The following is a 14,128-nucleotide window of genomic DNA, read 5'->3' on the forward strand; positions in this document are numbered from 1 at the left end:
TGCATTTTACTAGAGTGCTGGATGTAGGATTTTCTGAAGTCCACAGCGGTGGAATGCATCTTAAAGCATTTTCTATTAAACTCCGTTAAACCAAACTAGAATCGAGACAGTGCCGCTGAAACCCAAAGAAAATAAATCTACAAACTAACGGCTTTCTGGTTTCTCCTTAATAATCTAATATTCAAGTCTTTACAAATAACGGCAAATAGCTTAAAGAACTCAAATTAGGCAATTACCTTCATTAAAAAAAAAATCATTCTCGGGATGATTGGTGACGAAAATTGGTGGAGTGGTAAATAGCAAGGAGTGAAGCCTCAGGCTACAGGACGATATAGACGGGTTGGTCAGGTGGGCAGAACAGTGGCAAATGGAATTTAACCCTGAAAAGTGTGAGGTGATGCATTTTGGGAGGACTAACAAGGCAAGGGAATACACAATGAATGGTAGGATCCTAGGAAGGACAGAGGAGCAGAGGGACCTTGGAGTGCATGTCCATAGATCCCTGAAGGTAGCAGGACAGGTAGGTAAGGTGGTTAAAAAGGCATATGGGATACTTATATTCTATGCCTCGGCTAATGAAGGCAAGAGCAGGGAGGTTATGATGGAGCTGTACAAAACGCTAGTTAGGCCACAGCTGGAATACTGTGTGCAGTTCTGGTCGCCACACTATAGGAAGGATGTGATTGCATTGGAGAGGGTGCAGAGGAGATTCACCAGGATGTTACCTGGGCTGGAGCGCTTCAGCTATGAAGGGAGACTGGACAGGCTGGGGCTGTTTTCCTTAGAGTAGAGAAGGCTGAGGGGGGAACTGATTGAGGTGTACAAAATTATGAGGGGCATAGATAGGGTGGATAGAAAGGAACTTTTCCCCTTAGTAGAGGGGTCAATAACCAGGGGGCATAGTTTCAAGGTAAGGGGCAGGAGGTTTAGAGGGGATTTGAGGAAAAACTTTTTCACCCAGAGGGTGGTTGGAATCTGGAACTCACTGCCTGAAAGGGTGGCAGAGGCAAGAACCCTCACAACATTCAAGAAGCATTTAGATGAGCACTTGAAACGCCATAGCATACAAGGCTACGGACCAAGTGCTGGAAAATGGGATTAGAATAGATAGGGCTTGATGGCTGGCACGGACACGATGAGCCGAAGGGCCTCTTTCTGTGCTGTATAAATCTATGACACTATGTGGGCATCACTGGCAGGGCCAGCATTTATTATCTATTTCTAGTTTCCCGGGGAAGGTGGTGATACAACTGAGTGGCTTGCTAGGCCACTTCATCTACCTGTCCCAAACATCTATCTAGAATAAGAAGGTACCTGGACAGTGGGCCTCAACACCGTGGGAGGGATTTTCTTTATAGGCAGATGAACCAGTAAATGGGTGGATTGAGGCAAACAGGCTTGCATCTAGAGTGGAACAAATCCTACTTTTTTATCCCACACTCTTCCCCACAAAGTAAAATTTTAGAAATGAAAGAAGATAGTGACTTATTGTCAAAGCTATTGGCATGTACTTTGATTCAACCTACATTCAACGTTTCTCAGTGTTATATAAAAACTGAAAATGTGTCATAAATGGTGAACTGTTCAGGCCTACAAAAGGGAGAATATCATTACAAAATTTTGTTCCCAAGTCAATGATTCCTCATGGCAACAACTCCACGTAACACAACCTGTAATATAACATGCGCTCTCTTACTGAAAAGAAAAAAAACCTACCTAAAACCTTTAATGCAACTCTCAATTAAAGCATCTTCTGAACAGCACGGTCAAGCCCAGCTGCCTCATAAACATATGAACAATTGTTCATGCTACTTCGTAACAGATTAAATCTGAAAATAAACAGACCACAAGCACTACTGCTGGCCAAAAGCCCACTTGTTAATAAAGTGCATCTACTCCATTATTCAAGGTTATAATGACATCTGTCTTAGTTCAGGTGTCATTCCACTGCTCACTAACAATAGCCAGTTAATCCTGGTAATGAACAAGAGAGTATGGACAGTCTGATTCACAGACAATAGGAGAGAATCTTACAACCTTCCAAGATTCATTCATAAAGCTGTGGAAGAGCATTAAGTAGTTTAGAAATGAAATACTGACTAACCTGAGCCCAAACGATAGCTGGAGGGAAGTAATGAGTAATGGAGGTAAGCTGAAAGTGAAGCAGCACTGAATGAAAGGTGCAATAAAAAGGCAGGGGAATGAAAGACAAGGAGACGATCAATGAAAGAAAGAAGGCACTAGTTTAGAAAAATAAGGAAAAGGAAAAATATAAAAGGAACATAGTAATAAAATAAACACATTTTCAATAATTAGAACTGCAATCCCAACCCCAACTGTCATCTATGAGCTAACACTCTTAGTTGCACAAAAGCATCTGGTGTGAATGAGAAACATTAAAACATAGAAAAATAGGAGCAGGAGTAGGCCATTCGGCCCTTCGAGCCTGCTCTGCCATTCAATATGATCATGGCAGATCCTCTATCTCAATACCATATTCCCGCTCTCTCCCCATACCCCTTGACGCCTTTTGCATCTAGAAATCTATCTATTTCCTTCTTAAATATATTCAGTGACTTGGCCTCCACAGCCTTCTGTGGTAGAAAATTCCACAGGTTCACCACTATCTGAGTGAAGAAATTTCACAGAAATCACAGAAACCCCACAGTGCAGATAGAGGCCATTTCGGCCCATCGAGCCTGCACCGACACATATCCCACCCGATCCCCGTAACCCCTAAACCAACACATGTTCCACCCTATCCCCGTAACCCCACGTATTTAATCCCCCTAACACTAAGGGTCAATTTATCATAGCCAATCAACCTAACCCGCACATCTTTGGACTGTGGGAGGAAACCGGAGCACCCGGAGGAAACCCACGCAAACACGGGGAGAATGTGCAAACTCCACACAGACAGTCACCCGAGGCCGGATTCGAACCCGGGTCCCTGGCGCTGTGAGGCAACAGTGCTAACCACTATGCCACCGTGCTTCTCCTCATCTCAGTCCTAAATGTCCTACCCCATATCCTGAGACTGTGACCCCTCGTTCTAGACCCCCAGCCAGGGGAAACATCCTCCCTGCATCCAGTCTGTCTAGCCCTGTCAGAATTTTATACGTTTCAATGAGATCCCCTCTCATTCTTCTAAACTCTAGTGAATATAGGCCTAGTCAACCCAATCTCTCCTCATACAACAGTCCTGCCATCCCAGGAATCAGTCTGGTGAACCTTCGCTGCACTCCCTCTATGGCAAGTATATCCTTTCATAGGTAAGGAGACCAAAACTGCACACAGTACTCCAGGTGTGGTCTCACCAAGGCCCTGTATAACTGTAGTAAGACATCCTTGCTCCTGTACTCAAATCCTCTTGCAATGAAGGCCAACATACCATTTGCCTTCCTAACTGCTTGCTGCACCTGCATGTTTGCTTTCAGTGACCGGTGCACAAGGACACCCAGATCCCTTTGTACATCAACATTTCCCAATCTATCACCATTTAAATAATACTCCGCCTTTCTGTTTTTCCTACCGAAGTGGATAACTTCACATTTTTCCCTTTCATAAATCCATGTTGACTTTGTCTAATCCCCTTGATATTTTCTAAGTGTCCTGTTATCACATCCTTTATAATAGACTCTAGCATTTGCCCTGTTTTCTCTCTCCCTCCTTTTTTAAATAGTGGGGTTCCATTTGCAGAACAACCAGGTACCAATACTGTCCATTCAGTGTGTTGGTGAGAGTGGTCGTTCAATACTGGCAAAATATCACGTTAAAGTTGCGCTGTGTTGCGTTACTGTTACCTTGATAAACGCAGTCTATGCAGGCCTTATTGATTATAGATATATGTCCATGGTCCAAGCACCACAGACAGGTTTCACGGCACGACTACCTGCATCTGTTGTTTTACTATATTTCATCAGAAAAAAGGAACTCAAAACTGGTCTGGGATTGCCCATGATTTCAAAAGAGTACAGATTATCTAAAATTGTAGCTTCGAAGGGAAGTTACTTTTCTGCACCTCAAGTGATCCAGTGTGGAAACTATCTGAGCTTGGGGTAAGAACACAACTCCCAATATTTCTCAGGCACCTCTCTGTAAAAAGGCAAACAGACACGAGTTTGAGGGGGCAAGGCGTCTTGCATAGCACATGTAAGGAGACAGCTGTAACTCATTACAATGATATGAGAAAGGCTGAACGATCTCCTCGTTCCTTCTCTAGCCATATTTGCATTGTAGTTCCCAGGAGTTATGAATCTTACCCCCACTCTAGGGCAATGCGAGGTCAACATAAACTTCATACTGATGGCCTAGTTTCTGAACTTTCTTTTGTGAAGGCGACCTACAATTGAGAATGATGCATTTGGCAGCTGCTGCTTTATGGCAGGACTATTTCAGCGCCCCCAGGCCTTGAGCCCTATACGCACCATAGCTTATGAGCCAGCAGCAATCAATCAAGACTCTGTTCATTTGGAGTTCAGCTCCTAGGCATCCCTTCAGGTGTGCTAGTGTAGACTAGGGTTGGGGGAGGGCCAGCTATCTCCAGGTGTTTTTCCTAGTTCTAGGTGAAGGCTCTGCCTTGCTTACTCTGACTGGCTGGTGTCTCACCAATTCCTTCTCTACATGTTTGCTGTGGTGGTGCGGTCAGTTGTTCAAAGTTTTCATGTTGCTTGGCACAAGAGCTGGGCAAGCAGTGCTATGTGGGGGTTATCCATGGGGTTGGGTCTAGCACCTGGTGAGACCAGTTGTGGCTCTGGAATCCCACCAGGACCTCTGATCAGACGAGCTGGAGTCAGGGGGAGGACCAGAATGTGCACTGGAGGGTGCCTTTATCGCTACACTGGTGCCAGCATTTGTCTGATGTGGTTAGGTAAAATTTACAGTTTGTGTGGGGTGAGTGATGTGCAATGGAGCATGTTGAGCTCAACTTCTTTCAATAGACTTCAGGTGCAGGTCAGACTCAGTGCCTCCCTCCATTGCTCCCCTGGGAGTGAGTGGCCCAGTTCTCCTTCCAAGAATTTATGGCGGTTTTCTGTGGCATGGAGAACAGTGGTGGATGGGGGGGGAAACATAACATATGAAATAGGAGCAGGAGTAGGCCATACGGCTGCTCGAGTCTGCTCCGCCATTCAATAAGATCACGGCTTAACTTCTACATCAACTCTACTTTCCCACCCTATCCCTTGATTACCTTAGTGCCCAAAAATCTCTGAGTGAAGAGATTGCTCCTCATTTCTGTCCTAAATGACCAACCCATTATCCTGAGACTATGACCATTAGTTTTAGACTCTCTAGCCTGGGGAAACAGCCTCTCATCTACCCTGTCAAGCCCTCAAGAATTTTATACATTTCAACGGGCAAGAGGGGTGGGGGGGCGCAGTGCAGAAGGTCAATCCTAGTAAGGTTGGCTTGAACTGGATTTTATGCAGCCAGATCCTAAGAAGTAGTGTCAGCTCTGGACACAGCAGAACAAATCTTATTGGGCAATGTGGAATTTCAGTCAGCTGCAAGGAGGACATGAATTGGCCATCACTGAGCAACTTGGCTATTACATCAATCCCTTTTCCACACCACTTCATGAAGCCACTGGAAGGCCACACCTACAGCATGGAGGAGACAACGCCAACAAGTTCAGGGGCATCTCCGATACAGTGCATGCTTCCCTCTGGGCTGCCAGTATCAGTGATACTATTGGGTGTTTTTCCAGTCTATTATGGGGTGCTGGCTGACCTACACTGGCTCCCGGTCCAGCAACGCCTCAATTTTAAAATTCACATCTTGGTTTTCACTCCCTCCATGGCCTGTCCCCTCCTTATCTCTGTAACCTCCTCCGGCCCTACAACCTTCGGAGATCTCTGCGTTCCTTAAAGTCTGGCCTCTTGAGCATCCACGATTTTAATCACTCCACCATTGCCGGCTGTGCCTTCAGATGCCTGGGCCCCAGGCTCTGGAATTCCCTCCCTAAACCTTTCCACCTCTCCAACTCTCTCTTCTCCTTTAAGATGCTTCTTAAAACCTACCTCTTCGACCAAGCTTTTGATCACCTGTCTTTAATACCTCCACATGTGGCTCGATGTCAAATTTTGTTTGATAACGCTCCTGTGAAGCGCCTTGGGACATTTTACTACGTTAAAGGTGCTTTACAAATGCAAGTTGTTATTGTTGATGTACTTGGAAGAGGATGTGGTGCAGCAGGATTGGCAAGGCAGCAACTGCCTCCATTCCCAGCAGGAGATTGTGCAGGGGCAGCTTAGTTCCTGGCAATAATCTCCTTTACTGCACTGCCCAATAACAGTACAGTTCTATGGACTGTGTAGTGCTGCTGTATACAGTAGTACATTTCCACATTGTGTGCAGTATAGCTACATACCGATCATTCTAGATAATGTGCTACGTGGCTTTATAAATCATAGCGAAATTTGCAGTATGTCTGTAATACATCGGACAGCTGATGCGGCTTGGATAATATAATTTCCCACTCTACAAGTTTGTTTCAGTTCAAAATGAATAATAATCATTCAGAATAAGCTCCTTTTTGAAGTGGCTGATGTTTGGCTCACTGTATACAATATATACTAACAACCCAGCATTAGTATATTTTTTGAGAAATTATTGTAGCTTCTGAATAAAAACCACAAAAGTTAAAGGAATTTAATGGAAACCAGGGATACAGTTGAATTCCAAAACTGAAATTTGGTTATTTATCTGGAGCAAAGAACTCAGTGAGCGGCTGTCAGAACTAAAATATTCTCCCAGTGTTTGAGTTAAATAGTAATCCAATACATTGCCTGGATCAGCTGCATATTTCTTGACCCGTGTGAGGTTTTGTTCAAAGTTTGTTATGAGTTGATTTGAAAGCAAGGTTTACTATTCCCACTGACAGTTATTCACTGGTATGATTGCTTTCCTAAATATGAATTTGCTACGAGCTATACAACGATAGGCCTTTCTTAATATTCACTATAATTCAATACCCAAATGCACTGAAGTACTTTAGTATGTGATCTTTGGTAACGGACAATTTCTCATCACTGAGTATATGACACCATGAAAACCCCAGGTTCGATGCCCAGTCTTTGCTGAGTTAGTTGAGCTCAGTTGGGTGGCAGAAGGAGCACTAATTAGTCTCAGCAGCCTGCCCCAAAGAGGAAATTTTAGCCAAAGATCCCGCTCTTGACTGCTGTCCAGTGAGCCCAGCTGGAAAGACCACGTGTGGATATCGGGCGAGGAGAGGATTGGCTTCAGCGATGATGCCTTCTGCGGTCAAGTAGCCTGCTGGCACTCACTGTCTCGGCTCACGGATGAGGAACGATCATTTGGATAAGGTATAAATGTAATCTTTTAGCGACTAAAATCATTACAGAACTCAAGAAACCTTTGCTTGCTTCAGGATCTGCTCGTAAGGGAGGGTTAAAATAAAGTAAAAAAGAATATTGATTACGTTGTATGACATACTTGATTTCGGGGGACATCCTCCAGTTTATTTTCCATCACCCTTGTACTGAATTCCTGCTATTATTTTCTACTGTACAGTTTCCAGTATTGTACTGGATGTAAAGACTGGAATCAGTGTTAGCCATTTGATACCAGCAAGTTCAGTTTCTAAATCTACTACCCCTTCACTAACAACATGCCACTAACAACTGTGCTCTGTGTGCTTGCCACATAATCGACATAAATGAATTCAAATGTTTCCTCCAATTTCTCCCACCATCCTCCTACGAAGACATAAAGGGATGGTTTTCGCCAAAAACTTTAGGCGCTAAAGAGGTGGCCAAGGCGGGGTCTTAAGCTGAAACGGCGGTTTAGCCATCTTGGTAAAGGAGTTGAAGCCAGTGCTAGGAACGGCCGGCCAGAGGCTTGTTAAACAGCAGATTGCCGCTTAAAATGCCTGCTAGCGCTCAACGCTGCACAGCATTTTGGTGGCTCGCATTTCAATGAACGCCCTCTCCTAACAGCAACCAGCTGTTTGGGAGTAAACACAGCGCTGATGTCGCTTTCAAGTGCTACATAAAGGGATACTCACCACTTAAAGGGATACTTACCATTTCATGTTCATTGCTGTTGGAGCAATGAAGAAGACGTCAATCACATCGGGAGACTTTCTGGCTCACTTTGTCAAGACTTCATCAACACTCGAGCAACATTTATTCTGCAAATTCTCTGACAGCTTCACCTAAAAAGAATAACTGCTGTGCTACTCCACTTTATAGGAGTCACCAGGAGAAAGGGAGTGCTTGGTCATGGGCATCTTGCTGGGGGTCCGCCTTGGTCTGGACGAGGAATGGGAGGAGGACATGAGGCCAGGCAGAGCAGCACAAGAGAGGGACAAGAGGGCGAGGTGGCGTCCTCCCCACCCCCCCCCCGGAGAATACAGGACATCCCTCCTCCTCTGGACCACCTGCACGAGGACCTCCAGTGTCACATGCAAGAACCTGTGCGTCCGCTCCCTCATTCCCTGAGCCATCCTGCAACGTGCCGCTGTATGACAGCCAGAGCACTCCACACCTTCATTGGAAGTGGATGCGTGGAGTCCACATATACTGCTCCACGAAAAGTGCGTCTAATCAACACTTGAGTGCTAAACCTGCAGGCTTCTGTTTAGCACCTCCAGGCAAGTACAAATCATGGTAATCAGCAATTAGGACCAAAATGGTGTACTAAATCTGGACTGTCAAACAGGCCTGTCTTATTAGTATTGCACCATTTAGCGCCTGTTTTCACCCTTTGGCCAAAATAACCCCCAATCTGTTTTGAGTTATGCTTCCATATGCACTTACATTCCTTTGGTACAGCACCTGAGTTACCTTTCTTCACGCATGGGCCCAGAGAGCTCTTGTTGACAGGCCAGACCATTGTGATCCTGTCTTCACCCAATGTCCACATGCATACTTTCCAGCTAACTTCATTGAACAGCAATCAGGAACAGGAACTGGAACTCCAGCCGATTTCCCTCTTTCCGATTCCAGGAATGCTGTCGTGACCCAACTACTGTCCCCCATTGAGATCAGTGAACTCAGCACGGACCAGGATCAAACCTCGTAGGACCCGAGAGTCTGCCTTCGTACCACACAATCGAGTGCATGTGCCAACTAAAGCATGCGGGAAGTATGAAAACAATTTAAAAACTAAAATTAAAGATAAGGGCTATGTAATGTAAACAATAGCAACTGTTCGGTTGGGAGTTTAAAGTGGGCGTGTCAGCATCAGGCGCCCTTTTCAAAAATGAAACCATTAGAAAAGAATCATCAGCTTCATTGCCCTTTTCTTTATTTCTGTGATTGGATTATCTTCAGACGAGTGAGTGGTGATGACAGAGTTGTTACCCCAAATGAGAGCAGAATCAACATCAATCATTAACCCATATTGTTTCAACTGTCTCACACTGTTGAGTTGAGCTCAGTGGTTTCACAAACAATAACTAGCATTTCTTTATATTGTCTTTCATGTAATACATAGGCAAGACTGAACCCATGCCTTGTGAAGGAATAAGCCATATAACCTATTCAGAAAAAGACACCATTCTATGAAAGAATTCTGGCCTTATTACAACATGACAAACTGGGTTTGGAAATCTAGAAACCGAACGATGAAAAAGCTGTGAAAGCATTCTGGCTATTGAGATAAAATAGTTGTTGACACTGAATCAATAACCTTATTGAAACAGAAGGCTCCCGACAGTCTGAATCTTTCAAAACAAGACAATAGATCACCCTGGTTAAGGTGTTCTAATTTACACTTCGTAAAGAGGCACAAACAGAAGGCCTTAGTAAAAATGACATCAAATAAAATGCACCTGCTGTTACACTTTTTTATGGTAAGCATAGGACACCTAGAGTAGAGACATAATTCCGTAATGCTACCAGCTGAGGTGACAAAGAATTGCAGGGGTCAGCAGAAAAATGACTAGAGATAATTAGCTTACATCAGCAGAAAACCTTAAAGGAATACCACTGGAAAAGGGTATAAATATTGAACTCTCAAATGGGATAACTGAACTTGCTGTAAAGGGGCAAAGCGATTCTCGGCTTCAGAGGCAAGCTCTGCAAGTCTACAACTCTTTGTACCTCGGGAATCAAAGGTACTGTACTGTATTTGATTTTGGGGGATATCCTGAATAAACTAAGAACTGTAAAACAAAGTTAAGATTTGAGAGTAAGGTTCTCTGATAATAAGATTGTAAAGATTTCTCTTTTTGGAACGGTTAATGTTGCGATTGACTCACCAACTGTAAATTACATGTCGGTTCTTTAATAAATCTATATATTTTTAGAATGGTCTCACATGATACTTCTGTATCAAACTCGCGAACTCAATCTCTGTACACTCTTTGGTGAGGAGTTGCAGAATTCTGGGGGAGTTTTCCGGACCCTCATAATATCCAGAACATTACAGTCGAGCTAAACTTATTAAAAGTGCGATCTGGAGGACGGTAACATTTTCAGGTTGTTCCTTTCCTTTAGGGGGAGATGGTCCAGACCTTTAGACCCAATTAAACATCTTTAGGGTTCGGCTACCTCAAACTTTAGTTGAAAGTGAACATCTGAGGAATACGCCTGATCTGGGGTAGCCCTAAAGGGGCTAGGACTAGTAATTATCCCTTCACCCTTGCCCCCGATTCTAGCCTCCTCTCCAGCCACTGTCTTAGATTGAACCACACTGTTCACAACTCTATTCTGTTCGCAAGTGTTCTATTCAACCTTGAGCTGAGCTTCTGACCCTATATCCTCCCCATCACAAAGACTGCCTATTTCCACCACCTGCCTCAGCCCATCTGCTACTGATACCCTCATCCATGTCTTTGTCACTTTCAGACTCAGCTATTCCAATGCTCTCCCAGCCAGCTTCCCACCCTCTACTTTCCATATGCTCCAGTTCAAAATTCTGTCCATATCCTATCCTGCACTAAGCCCCGTTCACTAATCACCCATATCCTTGCTGACCTACATTCGTTCCCAGTCCCCCCCAGCGCCTCCAATCTCTGAACAAGCTGTTGGTCATTACTCCTCATATCTCCTCCTTTGGCTCAGCATCCAATTTTGTCTGTGAAGCACCTCAGGATCTTTTTCAACATTAAAAGGCACTATATAAATGCAAGCTGTTGTAATAAAAGGCACTATATAAATGCAAGCTGTTGTAATAAAATGCCCCACGCAGCTTAGCATGGGCTGAGGAGAAGAAGAATTAGGAGAGCTGACCAAAAGCATAGCTCTAAGGAGGCTTTTAAAGGGCGGGAAATAGCAAGGCAAAGAGGAGAAAGAGATTCAGAGGGTAGGAACTAGATGAGAAAGACAGAAATGTACAAATAAGGTTAAATGATAAAACTTCAAACTTCAAACAGTTGTGAAGAATTATTTTTAAAGTAGTGCTTGCAATTTCAGTAACATAACCTGGAGGCTTTGCTGAGGCTCATTACCTATTCAAGCTTTGCTTGTGTAGCCTGCAATATTGTCTGAAACGCTCAATCGAACTGCAGCCTTATAGTTCGCTGCCGCCCATCCACAGTTTATTATCTTAGATTTATTCTGCAGTCAACATTGTTCTCATTGAAGGAAACAGTTTTAATCTTGCTGCAGTGGAAAATAAAATGTTAACTCACTGCATTGAGGTAACACCTGTCCCGTGACAACAACGCACCATAGAAACTATAACAGCAGGAAGCAAAGCTCACAATACTCATTAAACAGATGAGAGCCTTACTTCTGCACTTCCTCAGTGCACTGATAAAGACCACAGATAATGAGAAAATTACAAGAAACTAGGATACGCCTGACCTATTCAAAAGCACAAGAGTTCATAACTTACTTGTAGCTTCAGTGGTTGCAAGTTATGATTCATTCACACTTTTAAAATGTAGTAGATAAACTATTGTGAATACAGCGCCATGGGATGTTTTACTACGCTGAAGGCACTATATAAATGCAAGTTGCTCTAATGCGATCTCCTCTGTAAAATACATCTGTGTGCATTGGGAACATGTTAATACAAATCTATCTCGGTTACTTAAACTTGGTGTAAATAATTCAGTCACCTTTACAAGGCTCTTAATGAATACTTGTGGATTTCACGGTGAGTCGGAGGAGACATTGTTATATCTGAGCCTACTGTGCTCTGAAAAAAAATCATGCCTATTCCCAACAGAGGCAGAAAAGGTTTCTCTCACTCTTGGAAGGCTTGGCAGGGTGGGTTGCACTGGTTGTGAAGTGTGAAGTGGGGGGTGGTGTGGGTGGGGGGAGAAAGAGAAGAGATACTGCAGTAAAGTTTATGGTCTTTGTGATTGGTATCGTTAGGGGTTTTATAGTGGCGTGGGTGGAGGGGAACGGTTATGTCGACTGTATCTCGCAGGACTCCTTTTGCTGGACTGTTATGGGGCAGAAAATTTAAATTGGGCAGACAGATTTTGCGCAATATGATTGGCGAACAAGAAAAGTCAATAAAAACGAATTGGAAAGGAGGAAAAAGAGACTTAAACACTTAACCAATGAAGAAGAAATATTAACAGAAAATGCTGGGAATACTCAGGAGGTCAGGCAACATCTGTGGGGAGAGAAACAGAGTTAACGTTTCAGCTCGATACCCTTGCATCAGAACTTTTGTTTCTGAAGAAGAAAATTGACAGACTCAGTAGGCAGAGCAAAGATGACCTTCACAAAAAAGACATAAGAACGTTTATAAGTAACACAAAAGAGTCAATCAGCATCCAGGAGATATCGCTATTGAACACACTTTGATCCCAATTATTTTTTGTGCCTTTGAATATAAGAATTAGGAGCAGGAGTTAGCCATAAGGCCCCTCGAGCCTGCTCCGCCATTCAATAAGATTATGGCTGAACTTTTACATCAACTCCACTTTCCCGCACTATCCCTTGATTCCCTTAGTGTTCAAAAATCTATCGATCTCAGTCTTGAATATACTCATGGACTGAGCATCCACAGCTTTCTGGGGTAGAGAATTCCAAAGATTCACCACCCCCGAGTGAAGAAATTGCTCCTCATCTCAGTGCTAAATGGCCGACCCCTTATCCTGAGACTATGACCCCTAGCTCTAGACTCTCCAGCCAGGGGAAACAACCTCTTGGCATCTACCCGGTCAAGCCCTCTAAGAATTATATACGTTTCAATGAGATCACCTCTCATTCTTCTAAACCCCAAAGAATATAGACCCATTCTACTCAATCACTCCTCATAGGACAGCCTTTTCATCCCAGGAATCAGTCAGGCGGACCTTCGCTGCACCCCCTCTAAGGCAAGTATATCCTTCCTTAGTTAAGGAGACCAAAACTGTACACAGTACTCCAGGTGTGGTCTCACCAAAGCCGTATATAATTGCAGCAAGATTTCTTTACTCTTATACTGCAACTTCCAGGATTACTGATAAAATTGGAAAAACTAAAATTCTCAAAAGAAATCTCAAATAAACATGCAGGCTAGCATGGAAAGTGAAATTTCAGATCTTCCAGTTTCCGCAATTTTTTACAACAAAATCGTGACTCGTGGGGAAATGAGAGGGTAAATTCACCGACTCTGTGCTCCCAGTGCAGAGCTGCACTTGAAAGGGGCAGAGATCGGAGAGAGGGCTGCAACACTGTAGCGCGGATTGTCTGACCAGTGCTCCTTCAAGTGCAGGATCTCTGAATTTGCCCTTACGTTTATTAAATGAGTTATCAAGATGGTAGAAAAATGGCTACTTGACAGTCTAAAGATCTGACCATTTTCAGTACTTACACAATTGGTGCGTTGAAGGGCAGCTTCATACTGCAACCTCACTCTTTGTGGCATCATGGCATCGTCCTATGACAAAGGGAGAAGGGAATAGAGGGTTACACTGATAGAGTTAGATGAGGAAAGACGGGAGGAGGCTCGAGTGGAGCATAAACACCGGCATGGACTGGTTGGGCCGAATGGCCTGTTTCTGAGCTGTATATCCTATGTAATAACACATGTTTGTTCAGCACATGCGTGCTTATCCCACTGCAAACATACACACCAGAACAGTTTGATGAGTTTGCGTGCCTATATTACAACAGTGGCTACACTTCAAATATACTTTATTGGCTGTGAAGTGCTTTGGGCTGTCCGAAGGCTGTGAAAGGTGCTATATCAATGCAAGTAACTTTCTTTCTTTCTT

The 14,128-nt window shown here is 43.8% G+C and overlaps 1 protein-coding gene across 2 annotated transcripts in view; it reads right to left on the reverse strand.

The window, feature by feature from the left end:
* qtgal (queuosine-tRNA galactosyltransferase) overlaps positions 1-14,128 on the reverse strand; it is a 449,903-nt gene that overhangs the window by 387,454 nt on the left and 48,321 nt on the right. For both annotated transcript variants that reach the window (XR_015073069.1, XM_085963430.1), the window contains exon 5: positions 13,726-13,791. Coding sequence is in view for 1 of the 2 variants with exons in the window: in XM_085963430.1 (XP_085819556.1) it covers positions 13,726-13,791 (66 nt within the window). In the remaining variant the exon portion in view is untranslated. The remainder of the gene's footprint in view (positions 1-13,725; positions 13,792-14,128) is intronic.

Source organism: Somniosus microcephalus, chromosome 21, assembly GCF_052327205.1.
Source record: "Somniosus microcephalus isolate GS21.2 chromosome 21, FLI_Smic_1.0, whole genome shotgun sequence".
Lineage (NCBI taxonomy): Eukaryota > Metazoa > Chordata > Chondrichthyes > Squaliformes > Somniosidae > Somniosus > Somniosus microcephalus.